The following is a 23,437-nucleotide window of genomic DNA, read 5'->3' on the forward strand; positions in this document are numbered from 1 at the left end:
ACCTTGATTAAAAACTCCTTTTTAGCTCACCTGACCTGACTCATCACTTGGTTTCGTCGTCCATAAACTTTTACAAAAAATCTTCTCTGAAACTACTGTGCCAAATTTAACCAAACTTAGCCAAAATCATCATTGCGGTATCTAATTTAAAAAATGTGTGGTTTGACCCTGTCAACCAAACGAGATGGCCACTATGGCCAAAAATAGAACATGCAAGAAAAATGTAGATTTTGGCTTATAACTCTGAAACCAAAGCATTTAGAGCAAATCTGACATAGGGTGAAGTTGTCTCTTCAGTGAAGATCTATCTGCCCAGGAATTTTCAGACAAATCTGACAACCCGTTGATGGATTGCTGCCCCCAAATTAGTAATTTAAAGGAAATTTTGCAGAGTTTGGTTATTATCTTAAATATTATTATAGATAGAGATAAACTGTAAACAGCAATAATGTTCTGCAAAGTAAGATCTACAAATAAGTCAATATGACCAAAATTTTAAGTTGACCCCTTAAAGAGTTATTGCCCTTTATAGTCAATTTTTAACAATTTTCATAATTTTTTGTATTTTTTGTTAATTTTGAAAAAAATATTTTCAACTGTAAATACTGGGCCATGTTTATTATAGATAGAGATAATTGTAGCACCAAGAATGTTCAGTAAAGAAAGATCTACAAACACATCCCCTTCACCAAAAACACAATTTTGTCATTTTATATGTGTCCGTTGTTTAATATGCACATAGACCGTCCAAGGTGAGCGACACAGGCTCTTGAGAGTCTAGGTCATTAATACAGGTAGATAACTTTATCATGTTTATACTGAAAAATAATTTTGCTGGTAGGGAGAATTTAAAAAAAGTTCTGTCTTCAAAAGAGTTGACATGTTACTATGTACATTTACCATTATGTTACTTGATGTTCTAGCAATACACACAGTACGGAGACTAGTCAATCTTTGTGAATTATTTTTCATAGGATAGGAGTAATTGAATATGTGTATATAATCAATAATTAAAAATAGTTTTATTTACATTAAAAAGGAAAAGTTCTTATGTCTTAAAATGCATTTCATGGCGAGGTACAGAAAATATACTGTAAACAGTAGACTATAGATATAGGTGAACTAGGAACAAGAGAACTCTAAATCTTAAATACTACAAACCACCTCTGTTCTATGGAAGATAATGATATAACTGGACTAGAAATACACACAACCTGTAATTAACTGCCTTTACAGCGCTTTCGCGCTTTGATTGTCAGTTAATGCTAAACTTTTTTGTTTCAGTTCCATAGACATGAAGTTAAAAGCTGTCAAAGGGGAAGCCTTGGTGTGGAATTATTTTTATACGACCGCAAATTTTGAAAAAAATTTCGTCGTATATTGCTATCACGTTGGCGTCGTCGTCGTCGTCGTCGTCGTCCGAATACTTTTAGTTTTCGCACTCTAACTTTAGTAAAAGTGAATAGAAATCTATGAAATTTTAACACAAGGTTTATGACCATAAAAGGAAGGCTGGTATTGATTTTGGGAGTTTTGGTCCCAATATTTTAGGAATTAGGGGCCAAAAAGGGCCCAAATAAGCATTTTCTTGGTTTTCGCACTATAACTTTAGTTTAAGTCAATAGAAATCTATGAAATTTTGACACAAGGTTTATGACCACAAAAGAAAGGTTGGGATTGATTTTGGGAGTTTTGGTTTCAACAGTTTAGGAATTAGGGGCCAAAAAAGGGTCCAAATAAGCATTATTCTTGGTTTTCGCACAATAACTTTAGTTAAAGTAAATAGAAATCAATGAAATTTAAACACAATGTTTATGACCACAAAAGGAAGGTTGGTATTGATTTTGGGAGTTTCGGTCCCAACAGTTTAGGAATTAGGGGCCAAAAAGGGACCCAAATAAGCATTTTTCTTGGTTTTCGCACCATAGCGTTAGTATAAGTAAATAGAAATCTATGAAATTTAAACACAAGGTTTATGACTATAAAAGGAAGGTTGGTATTGATTTTGGGAGTTTTGGTCCCAACAGTTAAGGAAAAAGGGGCCCAAAGGGTCCAAAATTAAACTTTGTTTTGATTTCATCAAAATTGAATAATTGGGGTTCTTTAATATGCCGAATCTAACTGTGTATGTAGATTCTTAATTTTTGGTCCCGTTTTCAAATTGGTCTACATTAAGGTCCAAAGGGTCCAAAATTAAACTTAGTTTGATTTTAACAAAAATTGAAACCTTGGGGTTCTTTGATATGCTGAATCTAAAAATGTACTTAGATTTTTGATTATTGGCCCAGTTTTCAAGTTGGCCCAAATCGAGGTCCAAAATTAAACATTGTTTGATTTCATCAAAAATTGATTAATTGGGGTTCTTTGATATGCCAAATCTAACTGTGTATGTAGATTCTTAATTTTTGGTCCAGTTTTAAAATTGGTCTAAATTAAAGTGCAAAGGGTCCAAAATTAAACTAAGTTTGATTTTAACAAAAATCAAATTCTTGGGCCTCTTTGATATGCTGAATCTAAACATGTACTTAGATTTTTGATTATGGGCCCAGTTTTCAAGTTGGTCCAAATCAGGATCTAAAATTATTATATTAAGTATTGTGCAATAGCAAGTCTTTTCAATTGCACAGTATTGTGCAATGGCAAGAAATATCTAATTTCACAATATTGTGAAATAGCAAATTTTTTTTTAATTAAGAGTTATCTTTCTTTGTCCAGTAAAGTAAGCAAGAACTATCTGCAAGAATTTTTTTTAATTGGAGTTATCTTTCTTTGTTCAGAATCAACTTAAATCTTTGTTATATACAATATACAATGTATATTCACTTTTTACTACCAAATGATAAATTTAAATTATCTTTACCATTCAGTGATAACAAGCAGTTTTTTTACATCTTAATATTTTATGATGTATTTAAATGAGTAGTAATTGTTGCAAACTCCATTAGAATATTTTAATTGAAATTAGTTTTGGAATAAGGGAAAGGGGGATGTGATTAAAAAATTGGGTTCAATTTTTCTCATTTGAAATTTCATAAATAAAAAGAAAATTTCTTCAAACATTTTTTTGAGAGGATTAATATTCAACAGCATAGTGAATTGCTCTAAGAGAAAAAAAAAATTTTAAGTTCATTTGAATACATTCATTCTGTGTCAGAAACCTATGCTGTGTCAACTATTTAATCACAATCCAAATTTAGAGCGGAATCCAGCTTGAATGTTGTGTCCATACTTGCCCCAACTGTTCAGGGTTCAACCTCTGCGGTCGTATAAAGCTACGCCCTGCGGAGCATCTGGTTTTAAATGGTCTAAATTTAAAATTTCACTTTCTGTTTATTGTTACCCTTTGGTACACCCAAAAGGGGAATAACTTTGAAAAAGATGTAAAAACATCTGATAACTACAATTTAAATAATAAAGAAAAAAATGTCATTCCTTACAAGCAACTTTTACTATAGCACTTGCACAAATATTTGAGTTGGTTCTCAAATAGTAGAAATACAAGACAATACAATCTCAAACATTTCCATCTTTAAGTGCTTTTAATTCAGTGACAATGGGATCTAAACTATGATTTCCTTTTATATATCTGGTAGTATTTTATTTATTTTCCCACCTCATTCATTTTCACATAGAAAACATGTATAAAAGTTGTATATTTTCCTTGTATAAAAGTAGTATATTTTCGTTTTATGAAAGTGGTTTATTTTCCTTAAGTGAATTACACATCTACTTGTTATTTGTCCTCTCAGCTCTGCATTCTGTTTTTGGTTTTGTTAATTGAGGAAAAATTAAACATGAGAAGAAACAATTAATAATGTTGTTATATAATATCAAACAACAAAATTCAGTTTGTATAATTGATTAACATTTCATTTTGTTAATTGAAAATGACAGTTTTTGGCCAATATTGTCACAGTAAGCACAGTGTTGATAACTTTACTATCAGGAGACAAACAGCTAGATGTAAAGTCAATGACAGCATAGAAAATAATTGTTGATGATTAATTTGTGATTAATGAATCATGAAATGGAAAGATAAAGCTGTGCTCCAACTTAATGAAAATTAGACGGGACATATTTCCTACGGTTAATGGTGAGGACAAGTTGTGATTTGTTTTGGTCTCTGTACGCTTTGGCTCCATACTCTTAATGAAATTTAGACATAACGTTTTACAGTAGTAAATGGAAAGCTAATGCATATATTAATCAGGATCACTTCGAAATGTAATTCCAAAAAAAGTTGAATTCAGTCTAATTCGTTTTCATGTAAAGTTTTGTTACCAGAACAGTCTCAGGAGAATTCTTGGAAATTGAAATCTCGGTGAGATATACAGTTCGGATATGTTATTTTTTTGTAAATTTTAATTATTTGTCGGCTTTTTGTCTCCCTGGTGACCATTTGGTTGTATTATGTTTTTAGACTTTTGATAGAGTGTGTGTTGGTAATGATAGATTATGTTGTCTTGTGTGGGAGGTGAAAAATAGGAGGTGTAGATCGCTTTACTTCAATATTTTATAAAAAAAATTATTCTATGGGAAAATATTTTCAATAATTTTATAAAGATTATATGAAATAGAATATTAAAAATTTGATAAAGTGAAAATGATCATATTTGACTCCATAGAAATCAGACAAAGTGCAGTATTATAGTCGAGATGTTGTAATATATTGTATTTGTCCTGTTCTGTCATATTTCAAGCCAGTTGTCTTTATTATTGCTTTTCTGAGGCAGAAAGCTCCTTCTAATGTTTATTTAAATTAATGGTAATGTGGAAATTATGAATGTGTGCTAGCAACTTAACAATACAAAAGTTAAATGACACTTATAGTTATTCTCCCTGAAGGAAAAGTTAGGTTTCAATGCAATATCAAGTTTTCGGTGAAATATTCAAAAGAGATAATCAAAAATAATTGTATCTTTTGTAGCACAAGCAATACAATGACACATTATTTTGAATATTCTGGTGATTATGAGGTCACAGTCAAGGTCATCAACCATCTATATAAAGAACCAGTTGTTGCTAAGCTACCAGATAAGTTCAAGGCCGTGGATGAAATAAGTGGTCTGAAGATAATTGAAGCTCATAGTTGGAAGAAAACACTTCTGAAGGGAAGAAAACCAGACTGGTCAACAGAAAAGATTGTATTCAAAGCTTTGTAAGATATTTTAAATCTGTTTACAAATATAAAAACAAAAATAAATGTAAGGTTAATACTTTGGGGGAATATTAGGTAACACAAAGAAATAAAAATGATTTAGTGAACTATCACTTGAAGTTATTTTAAATTAAGCATTTAATGGTGCACCATTGTTTGTATGAAAAATTGGTGTGGTTAGAAAACTTAATGGACTAAGTCATGTTTATTTGTTGTTTAAGATATAAATTACAAGGATATTTGACTTGTAAGTACTCTATGCCTACATTTATTTTAGATTTTTCATAACTTTTGATGGCTCATTTAAATTAGTAAATCTCACTCAATTTAAAAACACACCTCTCATTTTGAATTTCAATAGTCTTAAAAAGAAAATCCAAAGTATCCTACTGGATAAAGAGGAAGGTTTAAGATCATATGAAGTTGATTCAAATAAAAATATTAACAGTTACTTCTTTTTAAATTTATATTGATGATTTTTTTTTTTATTATTTTCAGGTGTGAGGAAGGATCTCATGTGACATTCATTATCCACTTTGGAGATGGCCAATCAAAAACAGTAGAAGGAAAGATGAATTATTTATTATTTCTAGTTACTGGAGAAGCTTATCATCAGTATACAAAAGGTACTTGTAATACAGTCTTTAAATCGCCATAAAGTTACAATTTATAATTCTGCTTGTATACAATGCATCATACAAAATTGAGAATGGAAATGGGTAATGTGTCAAAGAGACAACAACCCAACCATAGAACAAACAACAGCAGAAGGTCACCAACAGGTCTTCAATGCAGCGAGATATTCCAGCACCCAGAAGAGTCCTTCAGCTGGCCCCTAAACAAATATATATAATAGTTCAGTGATAATGAAACTCCAAATTGTACACAAGAAACTAAAATTAAAAATCATACAAGAGTAACAAAGGCCAGAGGCTCCTGACTTGGGACAGGCGCAAAAATGTGACAGGGTTAATCATGTGATATAGTAAGTTCCATTAGAACTGACTATGATTTATGAATAGTGCAAGTTTCTTCTATTACTTAGTATAAAGCAAATGCTTGTATTCAGTGTTAAAGCTATGACTCCAGTTAATGTCTTTTATTGTGAATATACATGTAGCATTTGTCATAAAAGAAATGAAAAAATGAAGTTGGATATTGATGAAAACCATAAATTTTAAAGCTGGGTCATTTGAGTTGAAATCATCCCTTCGTAAAATTTACCGATGCCATCACGAGTTGGTTGACTGTTGTGGAATAACCGATTCACAAATGATATCGGATATGTTCCTTACGTGGTAAATACAATCCCCTTCCCTTTCATGAATGTGACCTACAGAATTAGACTATTTACCGGATTTGTAATCACATAAGCAACACGATGGGTGCCACATGTGGAGCAGGATCTGCTTACCCTTCCTGAGCACCTGAGATCACCCCTAGTTTTTGGCGGGGTTCGTGTTGTTTATTCTTTAGTTTTCTATGTTGTGTCATGTGTACTATTGTTTTTCTGTTTGTCTTTTTCATTTTTAGCCATGGCGTTGTCAGTTTGTTTAAGATTTATGAGTTTGACTGTCCTTTTGGTATCTTTCGCCCCTCTTTTGAACATTTGATCCATTTTGATGATATTCCTTGACAAAATATATGTACTGTTAAATAAGTATTATTTGCTTTTTGTTTCAGAGGGAGTTTATCCAGTGTATGTAACAGCTATCAATCCATTGGGAAATACTACATCCTATTTGAAAGAGCCATTTCATGTCCAGAGACCCCCTGCAACACCTAAGTTGAGAGAAAATTATTATATACAATATGGTCAGAATTTTACATTCAAAGTAGAACAAATAGATGATGAAAATATCACATTTGATTGGAAATTTGGTGACCAAACTGATGTTGTCAATAGCAACAGTAAGTTCATGTTTAAATTAAAAAAAATACTGTAAGAGCAAAAGGGGAAAATATAATGATGCTCAGGTCCTCCTTTTCCTGAAACCTGCATTTGAAAAGAAAATCTTAATTATATTGAATAAAGTCTCAATAAAATTTAAAATAGAAATGTAGAATATGTCAAAGAGACAACAGCCGGACCAAATAACAGACAACAGCCAAAGTCTACCATTGGGTCTTCAATTTTCTTGCTTGCTAAAGTATTGGTTTGAATGATGTAATATAAACTAGTCTACCTTACAAACAGGGATATGAAAATAAGAAATTGGGAGTACTGTTTGAACCACAGTACAGTATGGATTTGTAAACTGAAAATAGTTTTAAAGAATTAGAATTGATGGGACAGAATGTAATTTAAGGTACATTATTTATTACTCGATGTCATTTAATCATTTCTTTGGGTTATCATTATTGCAGACACAATATATAATTTCCTCCTGATAGATTTTAATACAAACTATTTTATAAAGTATGAAAATTAAATTGCAGGTTCTGAAATCAGTCATTTGTATCAGAATGCAGGGATGTATAATTTAGCTGTCATAGCTAATGATAGAGGAATAAAGAATACTGCCAGTGCTAAAGTCTATGTGCAACAAAAAATACAAGGTAACAAAAATCTATTGTTAATTTGATCTATTGAAAAATTGTATGAAATTTGTCTACCTGTCAAAATGATATGCTGTCTATAAGATTTAAAACAATAACAATAATCTGTTATAATATGTCCTCCCTGAAATGTAAGATTGTATTTATCTGAATACAAATTGTAACCAATTAGAACAAAAGTAATAAGTGCCCTTGCTTCTTACAAACAGGGAAATAATGATTGCTATATATAAAAAAAAGAATATGTGGTATGATTACCAATGAGACAACTCTCCACAAGAGACCAAAATGACACTGAAATAAACAACTATAGGTCACCATAAGGCCTTCAACAATGAGCAAAGCCCATACTGTTTAGTCAGCTATAAAAGCCCCCGAAATGACAAACGTAAAACAATTTAAACGAGAAAACTAACAGCCCAATTAATGCTAGTTTGTTAAAAAAAAAGTCAGAAGAGAAGATTATAGCATAAAACATTTTTATTCTTTTCAGGAGTAACATTAAATATATCCTCCAGTTTAAAAGATAGATCAGAAGGTGTTACTCTGTCTGCACATGCCTTTCCAAAATATAATGGTTTGGTGAAATACTACAAGTGGAGATTCAATGGCTGGCAGCATGGAAGTTTGAAATCCTCTAAAGTCACTACTGATCCTTTTATACAACACACTGATTTTACAGAGAGGTACTATTTTTGCTTTATAGTAAAACAAATGATACTTTTTTTTTGTGCCTGGGGCTAAAGTATCAGAATGCAAGATCATTAATCCGCTAAAATTAAGATATTTTAAAATACTGTAAATTCAGAAACTATTGTTTATTAATGGGAAATTAAAAAGATTATTGCAATTTCAGGAAAATTGTATATGAATTGAATATCATAATGATTTCTTATTATTAGTATACTCACCAAAGTCATATTATTCATATTGATAAAAACCTTGCAATAATTTCTGAATTTACAGGAGCAATTTGATGACGATAATAATTGTTTATATGATGCAATTTAAAATTATAAACATCATGAACATGTTACTTATTAATCACAATTTATGGCTGCAATAGTTTTAATTTTGTATATTCATTGTAGGTACACAGTGACAGTTTCTGCTTTTAATAATGTCAGTGATGCTTTGTCCTCGGCTATTATTTTACCAATCCAAATAAAAAAGTTGAAAATATTGATGGAGGGAGACCCAATGATCAACAGAACTCTTAAATTCAAGATAACTACCTATGGTGGATCAGATATTTCATTGAGATGGAATTTTGGTGATGGTTCACCAATATTTCCTGTGAATGATAGTAGCCTCTATGTGGAACACGTTTTTATCAAGTAAGTAACATTGTGACCATTATTGGTTGATTTCCTGTGATTGGCTAAAATGACCAAGTAGTCTGGTTTATTAGAATTAATTGTAATTGAAAAAGAAAGACGAAAATTGATAAAGTTAAGAATTAACTGATTGTATTTTGATCAGAAATTATAAGTGGCAAAAATGTATTCCCTTTACTATAAACCTGGAAATATTTAATTCTACCTTAGTAATTCCATTAGAATTGAACATCGGTCAATTTAGTACATTTTTATTTCCTTTCATATTAAAAAAATGTTTGACCTCAAAATCAAATGGTAGTGCTGTAGAACTGAATTCTATTCCATGAAAATAAGATGACACAAACAAAATTGTGTGTATACAATATCAGTTTATAAGATTTGAGGATCTAATGTGACAAAGCCTATTAATAGACACTAATAAGACAGGACACTTGCATCTGAAAAAAATCACACTGTAAAAGGTTTATAACCAAAATGTGTCGTGGTTTTGAAAAGGACAAATTATTATAGACATGTTCTCACTAATGTAACTTTGCTACTGGCCATTATTTTCTTAATACATCATAATTATATTTCCTTCTTCATTGCATGATCTAATTTATATAGCAGCTAACTCATTGTTATCAAATAACCACATTTCGTAGGTTATAATTTAATATTTGTCCTTTGGGAGAAAATGCAACATTTTGATGGCAAAATTCATATACTGTATAATTGCTTTATCAGTGAGGATAAAGCTTCTTTTACTATATAATTTAAAATTTGGCTTTTCAAATTGGAAATATTTTGTTTCATTAAAATGATTATCTAACTTTAGCTGCTTATGAAAATTCGGGAAAGTTGGCATGTCACTCCCTGTTAAAAAAGTAATTTCTGGCGTCATAATAATTTTAAAATACGACTAATAAATTGTTTTTGATTTTCAGAGAAGGAGTGTACAATGTGACAGTGTTGGCATCCAATTCTATCAGCCATGCTAGTGAAAGTAAACAGTTGTTTGTCCTGGATAGGAAATGTTTTCCACCAGAGATATCTGTGCATGGCCAAAACATAACACTAACAACAGTAAGTAGGTTTCGATAAAAAGAGAACCGAAACAGAAATGAGACTTTGACCCAACAATAAAAGACAATTTCTAGTGCAAGTAGTTTAGATTTATAACAGTTATAAGGCATCCCATTTAATTAATAGTTGTAAGCATTGAAAGAATTTAATTGTAGCAACCAAATAACTTTTGATTTCTTTCCATGTTGAACCATTGTGTGTTTGACTAAAAAAGTTTGGATTTTTTCTGTAGTACTTTATTTACAAATAAATGCTGTTTTTGGATGCAGAATTTGTAAGTAGAAAATAACTTAACAAACCAGCATCAATACTTAAAACATCAAAGAAAAACAAGGTTCCTGCAGGGAGATTGTAAGATCATAGGGTTAAGATACCAGTAATTAATCTACTTAGTACAATGCTTTTGGCTAATATACTGCACCTAAAACTTTGAGTCATTGTGTGTGGGGGTATAACCACTAAACTTATGTTTTCAGGGTTAAATCAAGATAAATACTTTATCTTTTGTATGGGATGTACATGTTTATAAATTATTGTACACAAATTTATAAAAAAATGTACTAGAAGCCTTTTTATGGAAAGTCCAGAGTTGAAACATGATCCTTAATTATCAATGTTCTTTATAAGATACATCTATGAAACTAAATGCAATTACCAAATCTGTTTCAAAAGACCGTCTTCAAGATTAAAAAGGTGAATATGAATCTGATAGTTGATGTGTGTATTTATAATTTATTGGCTATAATTTTTAACATTCATTTAAGTGACTTTATTTTTTATTTATATTTTAGATTAATAAGTCCCAGCAGTTACGTTTTGAAGTAGAAATGGCTATACCTGTATGTGAGAACACAACAATCCATGCTGAGTATAGTTGGAGATTGTATAACAGCTCTAATAACCAACTCATACAACTTAAACATGTGGCTAGAAGTACATTCAACCAAAAGATATTAATGATACCTCCTTGCACATTAGAAGATGGAAAATATCAGTTAGAAGTTAAGGTATGGTGAATTTCGTGTTAAAATTTCAGTCTTGTTGTAATGAGGGTTATTAAGTGATGTGAAAGAAAAGTTTCAGTTTATTGGTAATTCATATATTTTCCCTTTGATCTTACTGTCTAATATTTTCGAGTATAAGCGTACTGGCTGTATCACTGAAAATATTAGGCAATTCATTGTGTGACGTCATAATTACCGATAAACAGAATAATAGGTAGTTTCGTTTTTGATACTGACTATATCATGTGGAATATCTTAACTCACCCTAACGGTCTCTTCTAGATATTCCACATGATATAGTCAGTATCAAAAACGAAACTACGTATTATTCTATATTTATCAGTAATTGTGAATGTCCAGTTTACTGACCATATGTGTATTACCTTGCAACTCAGAACTTCTAAATGTTGCAATTCATTGACAGGTGTTTAGAAAAATAGAAGGAAAATTCATAGAAATGTGTCAATAAGTCCATTGATTCTGAAAGACTTGATACAAGGAGGCTTAAGATACCAGAGGGACATTCAAATTCATAGATTGAATATAAACTAACAACCCTATGGCTTAAAAGAACTTGACAAACAGAAAAAGAATAGTACACAAGACTCGACATAGAAAACTAAAGACTAAGCAACACGAATCTTATCAAAAACTAAGGGTGATCTCAGGTGCTCAGGAAGGGTAAGCAGATCCTGTTCAACGTGTGGCATCCGACATGTTGCTCATGTTATTACAGACCTGGGAAATAGTCTAATTTGGTAAATCACATTCGTGAAAAGGCAACAGGATTGTAGTTACAGCATAAGGAACATATCCAATATCATCTTTTAAAAGGATATTCCATAATGGGTCTACTCACTCATGATGGCGTCGGTAAAATTTACAAAGGGATGATTTCAACTTCACCATAAAACTTCATGCATGCCCATTTTGAAAATGATTCATTGAATTTTCATCTACAATATTTATATTTTTCTGCTAATTGTTAATGTGATGCCCTTATTTTTGCATTACATGAGAAAAAAGAATTTATGTGAGTAAATTTAGTGTAAAATTAAGCCTTTGATTCTTTGCAAGCCTTTTGCACTTCCAGTCACTTTAATATGTTCTTCTTATTTAGGTACAAATAAAAGATACTATTGTGTACAGAAAGAAAGCTATAGCCGTGGAAGTTCTTCCAAGTCCTTTGTTGGCAGTTATAAAAGGTGGCATGGTAAGGGAGATAACTCGTCATGATACTGTTCTGTTGGATGGTTCCCTGTCTGGTGATGCAGTAGATTGTACTGACAATGGTCAGTTAAGGTAAGCTAAAAAAGCAATTTGTAATTTATGAAATATATTTGCATTTAAGAAAACTATGAAGAGGTGAGAGTTGTGATTTTATCCAAAAAACTTTGTAAAACTGATATGTTGTACAAGATAAAAACTATGATGATCAGGACACTTTAAGAACTAACCACTTAAAAGTAACTGTAATGTTGAAATTTTACAGACCATATATTCCTAGGGAAAGATTTCAAGGAAAAGTCATTAGACATTTATGTATACTGACTGTTTTCTTGTGGTTGGTTTGTAAAGGAGATCTATAGTGACTAAATGTCTTAGAAAATGATATTCTGTTTGCTGGGCACATCTAGTTATAAAGAGTATACAAAACCTTTACAGTGACTATCTAACTTACAACTGTGCAATAGCTCTACTTTATAACACTTATAATTTATAGATAAATTTGTCTTAGTGTTTGTTAAAAAAACTAGGATGGTAGTTAATGATAATGTTTAATTCTTTTAGGTACAAGTGGACTTGCTCCAGAAACTTTGACTATGCTTCATCAGAGTCCTGTTTTCAAGATAACACCACTGACTTAGTGATATTTAACGAGTCTGTAGTTGTTTTTCCAGCTGAATATTTTATTTCTACTCTCAGTGAAGTTGTCATTAATTTGACAGTGTGGAGAGATGACAAGAATGTAGCGAGTACTATCCAAGTTATAAAGATCAATGACAAGTCTAGATCTATGATGTAAGTATGGCTGACTGTCCTTTAATTCTATCAAAATAACTATTTAAGTTTATGTTGAAATGTTCTTGCTTTCTTGCTTTCATGATGGCTGTTTAAATAATTCTTATACAGCTAGTAAGCTAGTATATAAAGGTTGGAGTTAGTTAATGTTGAAGGAATGATTGGAAGATTACTTTTATGTCATATCAAATACTATATATTGTAGGAATAAGAGTCCCTTTCTAATATTGTTGTGTTTGGAGTGAAGCATGATTTTTTTTTTTAACTTTGAAATTTTGCCAAACTGATGGTCATTTTATAGATGTTGATATAACTCTTAAAATGTAGGTAAAGATAGATATCTGTATGTACTAAAAGAAAATAAGAATATGTTTTATATTACAATTATTTGCAAGTCCTTCTTTGTTTATTTGACAGGCTTAGTATTTATTGTCCACAGTGTGAGAAGCATAGAATAAATGTGAATGAACGCCTTTTACTCCAGGCAGTGTGCCAAGGATGTCCAGAGAATAATACACAGTACAAATGGACAACCCATTTTGTTTATCAGAGATACTATCCACGTCAAGATCCTGTTGTTTGTTTGATAAAGAGATCTGATGGGTCCAGCTTTAATTTGATGGTTTTAGAAAATGAAACATTATCAGAGAATGACACTTACAAAGATATGTACATACCAGAGACTAGAGCCCTCGACAGTCAACAGTGGGGAAATAATTCAGTGATTAATAAATCCTTGTTTGATGTAAAAAGTAAGATCATCTGGTTACAAACATAAAATAACTATAGCTGAAAATCACGTTTACTGTTAATTCAGAAATTATTGTAAGGTTTTTATTATTATGAATAATGGGACTGAGTAATAAGGTCTTGCATTCTGATATCTGATACTTATAGAAAGCTTTTCCTAAAATCATAAAAAGGTTATCTCACATTTTTGTTTATAAAAATCTCAATGATTTCTGAATCAACAGTAATTAAAAGAATTGAGACTAACACTTTATTTTTCACAATACTTGGATCAAATAAAAATTTAGATACAAAAAAGTTCATGAATTCAAAAATAATTCAGTCTCAAAACTAATTTTTTTATCAACTAAAAAGATAAGTCTGTTTGTATAGCTCATAGAGCATGCAATAAAATCAAAATATGATAACACATCTAAAGTCATAAATACAATTTTTGTTGTTGAAGAAAGAACTTTTAACAAATGGTGATATGTCTCACAGTTTGGCAAAGCAAAATCAATTGAAATGTTATGATACTTTTGTTTAAAGTTTAGTTCTTTTGTTTCATTTTTTTTTTACAGTGATATTTGATTCTTTTAAATGATTTGCAGACCCAGTAAGAAGAAAAAGACGGTCACATTTTGATCTTCCATCCACACCAATGTACCCTACCATTAGAGAAAGCCAAAGTGTTGGGATACCATTTAGCATACCAAGTAAGTTAAAAAACAAACAATGGAAATTGAAAATATGACTTCCATCTGAATATCTATGCTGCTTAATTGTAGCATACTGGTAAAGACTTCTCAGCTAACTATCATGTGTACAGCAATACATTTAATGTTGTTTTTCACAAACGAAAATAAACTTCAAGCAAATAGTGCAAAACAGAAACTGTTGTGAGGTTTTAATATTTTACTTCCTAAAAACTGTCTGCAATTACTTTCAAATATGATTATTCCTTCTCCAAAGGGTATTCTGTTTATTGAGAGAAAAGATATCAACAAACTAAGCATATCACCCACTCAAGTGCAATAGATTAATCCTGTGCATCAAATTCACTTTTGGAGAAAAGTGAACCTCATATTACTGGAAACTTGCTGAAATATTCACATCATTAATTTTCAATTCAATTCAAATATTTATTGCCATATAAACTAAAACATTAAGTTTGTGACATATAAAATAATAAACAATATAACTATATTTCACATATATATATACACAATCATCCATTTACAGTAACTATTCCAGTGTCCCCTGTCCTCAGTTCTAATGACCTTTTGATGTAGGACCCCAATTTATTTACTTGTGATGGTGTTGATGGATTGAGTATAGAAATCAACTTTTCTTCATCAGATAAATCTTTAACAGAAAAATTAAAATCCAAGTTGTTAAAAAAAGTTATTTCTTAGTTCCATATTTAATTTACAATCTAATATAAAATGTTTTTCGTTTTCTAATGTTTTACATTTAAGGCATATTCTCTGCTCTCTAGGAATATTTGTATGTCTGCCTTTTTCTATATTTAAATTATGGTCACTTATTCTTAGTTTTGTTATTAATTTTCTATAAGTAGAGTTTGATGTTCTTAAATAGTCTTCAAAACATAAATTTTGTTTAAGATTCTTATATAAATAAAGTTTACTTTTTTCATCTATGTTTTGCATCTTATCATGTATCAAATTTTTAAAGAAGTTTTTAGAGCTTGTTTTTATATAAACTTTAAATGAATTATCTAATTTTTTGTCTGAACTAGTATTTTGTTGAATTTGTGCTATATCTATATTAAGTTCACTTAAAATATTTTTAACATAGGTAAACCAGGAGTATACTCCTTCCGAGTCTAAGTTTTTACTAAGCATGTAAGCTTCTTTCAAAAGAGGATTTAATTTACAGCATTCAAATCTCTTTAAATATAATAATGTTTGTGTTTTAATATTAAATTCTATAGGAAGTCTCCCCAATTCAGCTCTAGTTGCAAGATTAGATGCATTCTTTCTAGTTCCTAGTAAAAATTTACAAAATTGCAAGTGTAATTTTTCAATTGGACTTTTTTCTGCAAAATTTAAAATATCTACTTCCTTTCCAGAATTTAAAGCTCTTTTTTTTGCTCTAAAAAGAGATATATATGTGTCTAAATATGTAACTTCAGAGTTGTATATCATTATTGGTTTAATGAGGGAATCAAAGAGGTGGCATGCAACTTTGACTGGTAAATTATTCAAAGACTTTGTGTAAGCTTTTAACCCAAATAATGCTTTTTTGGCTTTTTTAACAAGTTCTTTAGTGCTATGAGACATGTTGCCATTGCATTTAATTAATAAGCCTAAAAATGAGTATTCTGATACATTATCAATGTTACTGTTTTTAAAATTCAAAAATGTTTTTTCTAGTTTAGAGCATGTCCTATTAAATATCATAGATTTTGTCTTTTTAATATTCAATTCTATCTGCCATTTATCACAGTATAAAGCTAAATTATTTAGACTATTCTGTAGCCCTGTTTTAGTTTCTGAAAAAATTAACAAGTCATCTGCAAAAAGCAGGCAACTTAGTTTTGAGTCTATAATTTTTAGAGGATAACACAAGTCATTATCAAAGACCTCTGTGATGTCATTAATGAATATATTAAATAAAGTAGGACTCAGTGAATCACCTTGTTTTACCCCTCTTGTAATATGAAACATATCAGTTACCATGTTTTTGTGATTATGCAAAAGTACTTTTGAGTTTGCACTTTGGTTTATAGGGAAATGTTGACTAATATTTGATTTTATGTTTTCAGGAAGTAGATCTAGTTACAGTAGAAGAAGTCGTAATAAAGGTTTCGGAACACACTACAGTGCTAACACTCCTAATGCTCCTCACAACGCCTTTCATATATTAGGTATAAAACTCTTGTCTTATTCATAACACTTTGAATTTGAAATCTTTACATAAAAAATATTCTGATACTAAAATTACAACATCAGTGACAAAATTGAAGGCAAAATTATTATGAATATAACTTTTGTAAGCAAATTGAGAACAGACAGGAGTCTTATAGAATCTTGGATATATTAAAATGTGTGAGGTCATTGATATGATCCCTGGCATAGTTTAACAACATTCTCACAGCATGCATCATTAAGATATAAAAGTAACAACTGATAGGCTTGAATTCCCCAAAATCTGTTCTTGGATAAGGTGATGATGTTATTGCCTTGTGATCAAACATTAAAAAAAAACTTTGCACAGCATTTAGGTCTACTAAAAAGCAAGGTGCTTTCATATGACAGCAATTTGAAAGCTGAATATGCGAAAAAGAGCCCATGAGTTACCAAAGTCTGCCTCCATGTTATTTATGTTTCTAAAGATGATAAAAATTAAAATTTCTACACTGTAATACATTATTTTAGGAACTGTCATCAGAAACTCTAAACATTGAATATTTTAGGTACAGGAATAGTAGAATTGGAAGAAGGAACTCCAACCAACACTAGACATAAAGATAGACCATCTTATGTGGAACCAGGTAAACTTTACTTGCACTAGGAGAGTTCTCAAAATTTTGAATTCAATCAAATATAATAGACTTATGATGTTATAACAACTTAATGGGTTTAATGTACCCGATACAAAATATTTAGAATTACTGAAAAGTTGCATTGATTAAAAGCAAAAAGGTGGGTGGACAGATTAAAAAATAAAAAATAAAATATTGTTAAAGGAAGTTTTAATATTGTGTTGTGCGCAAACACTAGACTGATATTCTCTTGTGCACAATCGGTAGACATTTGTTAAATACATCAGCTGCATCCCCCGCTTTTAACTACTTTCTCTGACATTATTAGACATTACATATTTGAGGAAAGGGATTTATAAATTTTATGTCTACTGTGAGTTTATACTATAAATGTCTTCATACTGATCTACAGTAGAAGTGTTTATGTACAATTTATTTTGTAGCCTTTACAGAAATTCATGACTTGAAAAAAAAAATAGCATAACACAAGAATTTGAAAGATGTTAGAAAATTTACCTCATTTATAAATGCGCTGATCTGCAGTTTATATAAGTATACTTTTTATATCTTTAATATGTATTAAGTTAGATTTTTTTTTATAGGAGTGGATCATGGCAATGTAGATAAAGTGTATAATCAGGAGAGCCAAAAACCAACAAGAAAGGTTCATATCCTAGAAAAGCCCAGCCGTCTTGCCTACCTATTTGATGAACAGACCACTACAGGCACCAAGAAACAATCCCTTGTTATTAAACCAGACTTCTTCAGACAGGGCTTAGAATACATTATCAAACTTCAGGCTAAAACAACAGGTTAGTATTCCCTTAAAGGACCATTTCAGTGAAAGGTCAGTGTAAATCACAAAATGTCTGCACTATTGATGGAGGAAGCCAGAGTGCACCTTTGATTGGGTTCTCTTCTTCTCCAATTAGATATCAGAGTGCACCTTTGATTGGGTTCTCTTCCTACTTATATTAGATATCAGAGTGCACCTTTGGTTGGGTTCTCTTCCTACTCCTATTAGATATCAGAGTGCACCTTTGATTGGGTTCTCTTCTTACTCCTATTAGATATCAGAGTGCGCCATTGATTGGGTTCTCTTCCTACTCCAATTAGATATCAGAGTGCACCTTTGGTTGGGTTCTCTCCCTACTCCTATTAGATATCAGAGTGCACCTTTGATTGGGATCTCTCCTACTATTAGATTTCAGATTACACCTTTGATTGGGTTCTCTTGCTACTCCAATTAGATATCAGAGTGCACCTTTGATTGGGTTCTCTTCCTACTCTTATTAGATATCAGAGTGCACCTTTGGTTGGGTTCTCTTCCTACTCCAATTAGATAACAGAGTGCACCTTTGATAGGTTCTCTTCCTACTCCAATTATATATCAAAGTGCATCTTTGGTTGGGTTCTCTTCCTACTCCTATTAAATATCAGAGTGCACCTTTGATAGGGTTCCCTTCCTACTCCTATTTGATATCAGAGTGCACCTTTGTTTGGGTTCTCTTCCTACTCCAATTAGATATCAGAGTGCACCTTTGATTGGGTTCTCTTCCTACTCCTACTAGATATCCAATTACTTTGCATTCATTATTATTCGTTGGATACCAATTTTCCTATGTTTCGTGGGTACAGGTGAACCACAAATTCAAATATTCAAGGAACTGCAAATTTTTTATAGGCTTTGTATGCAGAGATTGGCAAAACCATGAAATCAAATCTCCAAGAAAATGCAAGTTTTTCTCAATCCACAAAAATAAATGAATCTACAGTACTGACTATTTCACATTTGATAACATCTCTTTCTGTTCATATTAATTAAAAAAAAAAGCCCAATATTTATACAAATCAAAATTTTATATTCAGACTATTTTGGAATTAGTCGTAAGAACAAGACAGTTTATCCTTGTAGCTTTTAACAGTCATATTCCCCAGGAATTGGAATATTCTTGTATTCAGCTATAATTTTAGAGTCCATGGATGTCTCAGGAACTCGCTGATTTATTTATTAAGGAAATACAAATGTCCAGGGTAAAGTAGCAATTCTCTGGCTGTAAGCTCTGTACTACACTGGTCAATTAAGTACACCATTACATTTTATCTAATGCCTGGATGGAGACTCATACACTAACTGTTAGACAGGTTTAAATATCAGGCTTTGATTTAAGATTCTAGAGGAAGATTAATGTATTACAGCGGTTGATTATTTATATGAGGTCATAAAAGAGAATTCTATTAATGGTATTAAGTGACAGAATTAAGTTATTTGAAATACATATAATGAACAAATGCATTTTGTTTGAAATGCATCTGACAAAGTGAGCTGTGAATTGTTTTAAATAATGTATTGCCTCATGTAGATGCCTTCATTGTGTATTGATGATCATTCTGTTCAGGTAGAAGAAGTACAATCTATATTGATTAATTTAGAGAATGTTAACTTGCTTTGTGTAGTATTTTTACAGTGTTTTCATTTGCCTTTTAATTCTATTCAGTTGCTGGAATTCATTTCCTTCAAACCTTTAATTGAATTAGGCTTCTTCATCCATAATTAATGTCCTATTGTAGTTAAAGTGGTATGAATTAGCTGAATGGCTGGTTTTCATGTTATTTTTACATTCCTCAGGCTAGGAACAATCAGTCCGGCGGTGAAGTGATTTGCTGTTGTTACAACTGTTCTGATTACCTTTTATTGCCAAATTAAATTGCCGATTTTTTTCCCTCTTTGTCATTTATATTTTAATTAATTTTCTCATCAAACCAATGCTTATCTTCTGGAAGTTATTTATTCCATTAAGTCTGCATGTAATGGTTTTCATATACTGATGCGTCTTGGACAGATATGAATCTAAAGATTTGCTGATAGAGTAGTTTTTCAATTTAAAAATTTTCAATTTGATTAGTCAATCACTTTGAATATGATTTACCTTAAATAGCGTGTTCTTTTTATGATAGGCATATGAGATAAAGAATTACTTAATTAATATTTTGTATGTTGCACACACTTGCATTTTACTCTTTCTAACTATCAGATGTAAGAAAGATTTTTAATGGAGTATTGGTTTAAGAACAAGGACTTGTATGTTGAATGTCGGATCTGTCGTTTCAGCAAGGCAATAGAAATTAAGTTACTGTAAATTCAGAAAAAATTACAATTTTTTCTTATTGAGAATAATGTGACTGGGTGATATTTGCAATGATAAGTAATCACAATCTGTCTAGGATATGTGTATACATATTTTCCTGAAATTGCAATTAAAAATCTTGCATTTGTTGTATTGCAAAAATATATATGCACACACTTATTTCTGAATTTACAGTACCTCATTAAATTTTCAGAATTCAAGCAGAGTTTGTTGAGTATGATGAATATTTTTATAAGAATATTGTTAACAAAAGGAGTAGGGGCATTAAGGCATAATTTTGGCCCAAGAAAATAAAATGTTTGATAACCATTTCAAATTGGCACATAATGTTTAGAAATGCATAGGCTCAAGAAATATAAATGAAAAACATAAAGATTTTTATCTGATGACGTCACAATAACGTCATGATATGTACTGTTTTTACAAAAACGATGAAAAAACAGATTTTATGCAGTTTTCTGTAATTATTTCCCTCGAGGAAACATCCTGCGCAGCCGAGAAACAACAAAATAATTTAACAGAAGCTTTATTATATCTATTGGCATAATCTCACCAAGTATAAAGTTGTTTCTTGGGTGCGCACATACTTTTTCAATCTAAAATATGCTTAAAATTTGATGAAAAAACAAGGAAAATCACGAAATTCAACAAAATATGCAAATTAGGTCATGATTTGTTGCCATAGTAACTTGTTTGATGTCAAGTTTGTTTTGTTTTTCTTAGTACCTTATACCTTAGTCAAGTTTTCAATAATTAAAGATTATGTGTGATAACTTTTAAATTTGCAGTAATTTTTGGGCCAAATAAGGGCCTTATTGCCCCTACTCCTTTGCAGAAAAATTATGAAAGTTGAAATGATAGACTCAAAACTTGATTCGCAATACTTGTGTTTTAGATGGAAGTATATTAGGGACAGCCATGACAACTTTCTCTATAAACTCCGGTCCATCTAAAGGAGAATGTGAGATCTATCCAGATACTGGTACAGAAATAACAACAGAGTTCAAGCTTTATTGTAAAGCTTGGCAAGATCAGGTATACATTTACGCTGTTTTTTATACAACCACAAAAAGGTTGTATATTGGTATGACGTCGGCGTCATCCCAAGACACATTGTTTTCGCACTATAACTTTAGTTTAAGTAAACAGAAATCTATGAAATTTAAACACAAGGTTTATGACTTCTGGGGAAAGGTTTGGATTGGTTTTGGTCCCAATAGTGTAGGAATTATGGGCAAAAAAAGGGCCCAAATAAGCATTTTTCTTCGCACAATTAATTTAGTATAAGTAAATAGAAATCTATTAAATTTAAACACAAGGTTTATGAACACAAAAAGAAGGATGACCTTGTTTTTAAGTTTTAGAATATCAAATTTAAATTTTATATCTCCTCTTTATATCGGGATAAAGTGGCAAGTGTGTAAGGTTGTAAGGTTAATGGTCTTATTTGGACTGTGCAATAAAGTACTATTGAATTACATGAAATACATCATTAGATAAATTGGATCATTAAAGAAAATACTCTTCAAGTTTTAATTTTTCTGAAACAATAGTACAAAGTTTCGTCTTTTAAAATTCAAATCAAAGCTTCAGTTGGTTTTTGCCTCAGGATGTTAGACTAGTGGTGAATTTTTATTCTACAACACAATTTATTTCTAAGATATTCAAGATTTTGTGTCTCTTTGTATGTATCCAAAACACAACTTTCATGGATAAAATTTTGTTTTAGTAATATTGACTAAAAAATCTTACATTTGAAATGCAATACCATTGTGAAACACCAATACCTAATGAATTATTGAAACAAATATACATAAAACTGCTACTTTTTCCATAACAACACAAAAGTTAATATCATTGAATTGAATTATTTATACCTATATATAGAATCTTCTATATAGTATATGTATATTGAATTATTTATTTCTAGGACAAGCCAATCCAATATGAAGTAAGTTACAGCTTTGATGAAGATGGCATTAAATATATAATATACAGAGGCTTGCGACATGATGTTAACTTCACACTGCCAGCAGGAGATGTGTCTCAAAACCATAAAGGTAAGATCATTATTTTGTTTTTAAATCAAACACTGTCCCTTTTGTTGCCAGACTGCTGCAATTCTTACTTGGAATTATGAAGACAGAGCTACCATAGATAAGTAGTGATTGTTTTGCAACAAAAGCACATGGCCTGAGTCTCTGTGGACATTTTTAATGCCTTACATAAGTTTGTCAATACTTTATAATTTGTTTTCTATTGAATGAACTTAAAACATTTCGGTGAACAATTTTCTACCAGTACAAGTGAAAAGAATGATTCATATTCAACCAGCAGCTCAACAGAGATCAGATGAAGCCTGTGTGAACTTTTCTAATCTGTCAGACACCCACTTCCTGTTTCCAGATACTTTGAGTTACTACTGGGATTGACAATAAAAATTAAGTTAAAGAACAAAATACATTATGCACTTTTGCAAGAATTTGTTGGTTTTTATTTTTAGTATTTCTGTGTTCATGTTTTGATTCCAACTGACAGTAAAAAACATTTTTAAGTAGTCTGGAGTGTGAGGATGCTGATTAAATATCAAGCCTAATTCCTCAGCTAAACTGCCATTTAATGTTTTATTTGATTTGAAATTAAATTGAATCTTCCTAAGATTTCATCAGATGCTAAGCCGATTTTCATCTTATATAATTGGACTGTACAGTAAAATAGGCATTTATTAATAGAATCTCGGCATACTCTCCGCAATCAAATTGGTTCTGCTTGTGTCATTTATTGATATTAACAAATCTTATTAATTTTCTTCTGTGTTTTCCTCACGTTCAAGTTGAATTAGGGGCTCGAGAACAAGGATATAGAAGAAAATTGTTTTGTATGAATGTGCATATAGAATGACA

At 30.8% G+C, this 23,437-nt stretch overlaps 1 protein-coding gene across 1 annotated transcript in view; it reads left to right on the top strand.

Annotated features, from left to right (window-relative positions):
- Nucleotides 1-23,437, top strand: part of LOC134707773 (polycystin-1-like protein 1) — a 195,324-nt gene that overhangs the window by 82,382 nt on the left and 89,505 nt on the right. Inside the window, exons 13-29 of the mRNA XM_063567812.1 lie at nt 4,928-5,158; nt 5,657-5,784; nt 6,842-7,069; nt 7,598-7,717; nt 8,211-8,403; nt 8,809-9,054; nt 9,984-10,122; nt 10,914-11,129; nt 12,247-12,428; nt 12,918-13,148; nt 13,566-13,900; nt 14,489-14,593; nt 16,666-16,767; nt 17,317-17,394; nt 17,988-18,197; nt 21,430-21,569; nt 22,465-22,594. Coding sequence (XP_063423882.1) covers nt 4,928-5,158; nt 5,657-5,784; nt 6,842-7,069; nt 7,598-7,717; nt 8,211-8,403; nt 8,809-9,054; nt 9,984-10,122; nt 10,914-11,129; nt 12,247-12,428; nt 12,918-13,148; nt 13,566-13,900; nt 14,489-14,593; nt 16,666-16,767; nt 17,317-17,394; nt 17,988-18,197; nt 21,430-21,569; nt 22,465-22,594 — 3,014 coding nt within the window. The remainder of the gene's footprint in view (nt 1-4,927; nt 5,159-5,656; nt 5,785-6,841; nt 7,070-7,597; nt 7,718-8,210; nt 8,404-8,808; nt 9,055-9,983; nt 10,123-10,913; nt 11,130-12,246; nt 12,429-12,917; nt 13,149-13,565; nt 13,901-14,488; nt 14,594-16,665; nt 16,768-17,316; nt 17,395-17,987; nt 18,198-21,429; nt 21,570-22,464; nt 22,595-23,437) is intronic.

The sequence above is a fragment of the Mytilus trossulus genome, chromosome 2 (genome assembly GCF_036588685.1).
Source record: "Mytilus trossulus isolate FHL-02 chromosome 2, PNRI_Mtr1.1.1.hap1, whole genome shotgun sequence".
Lineage (NCBI taxonomy): Eukaryota > Metazoa > Mollusca > Bivalvia > Mytilida > Mytilidae > Mytilus > Mytilus trossulus.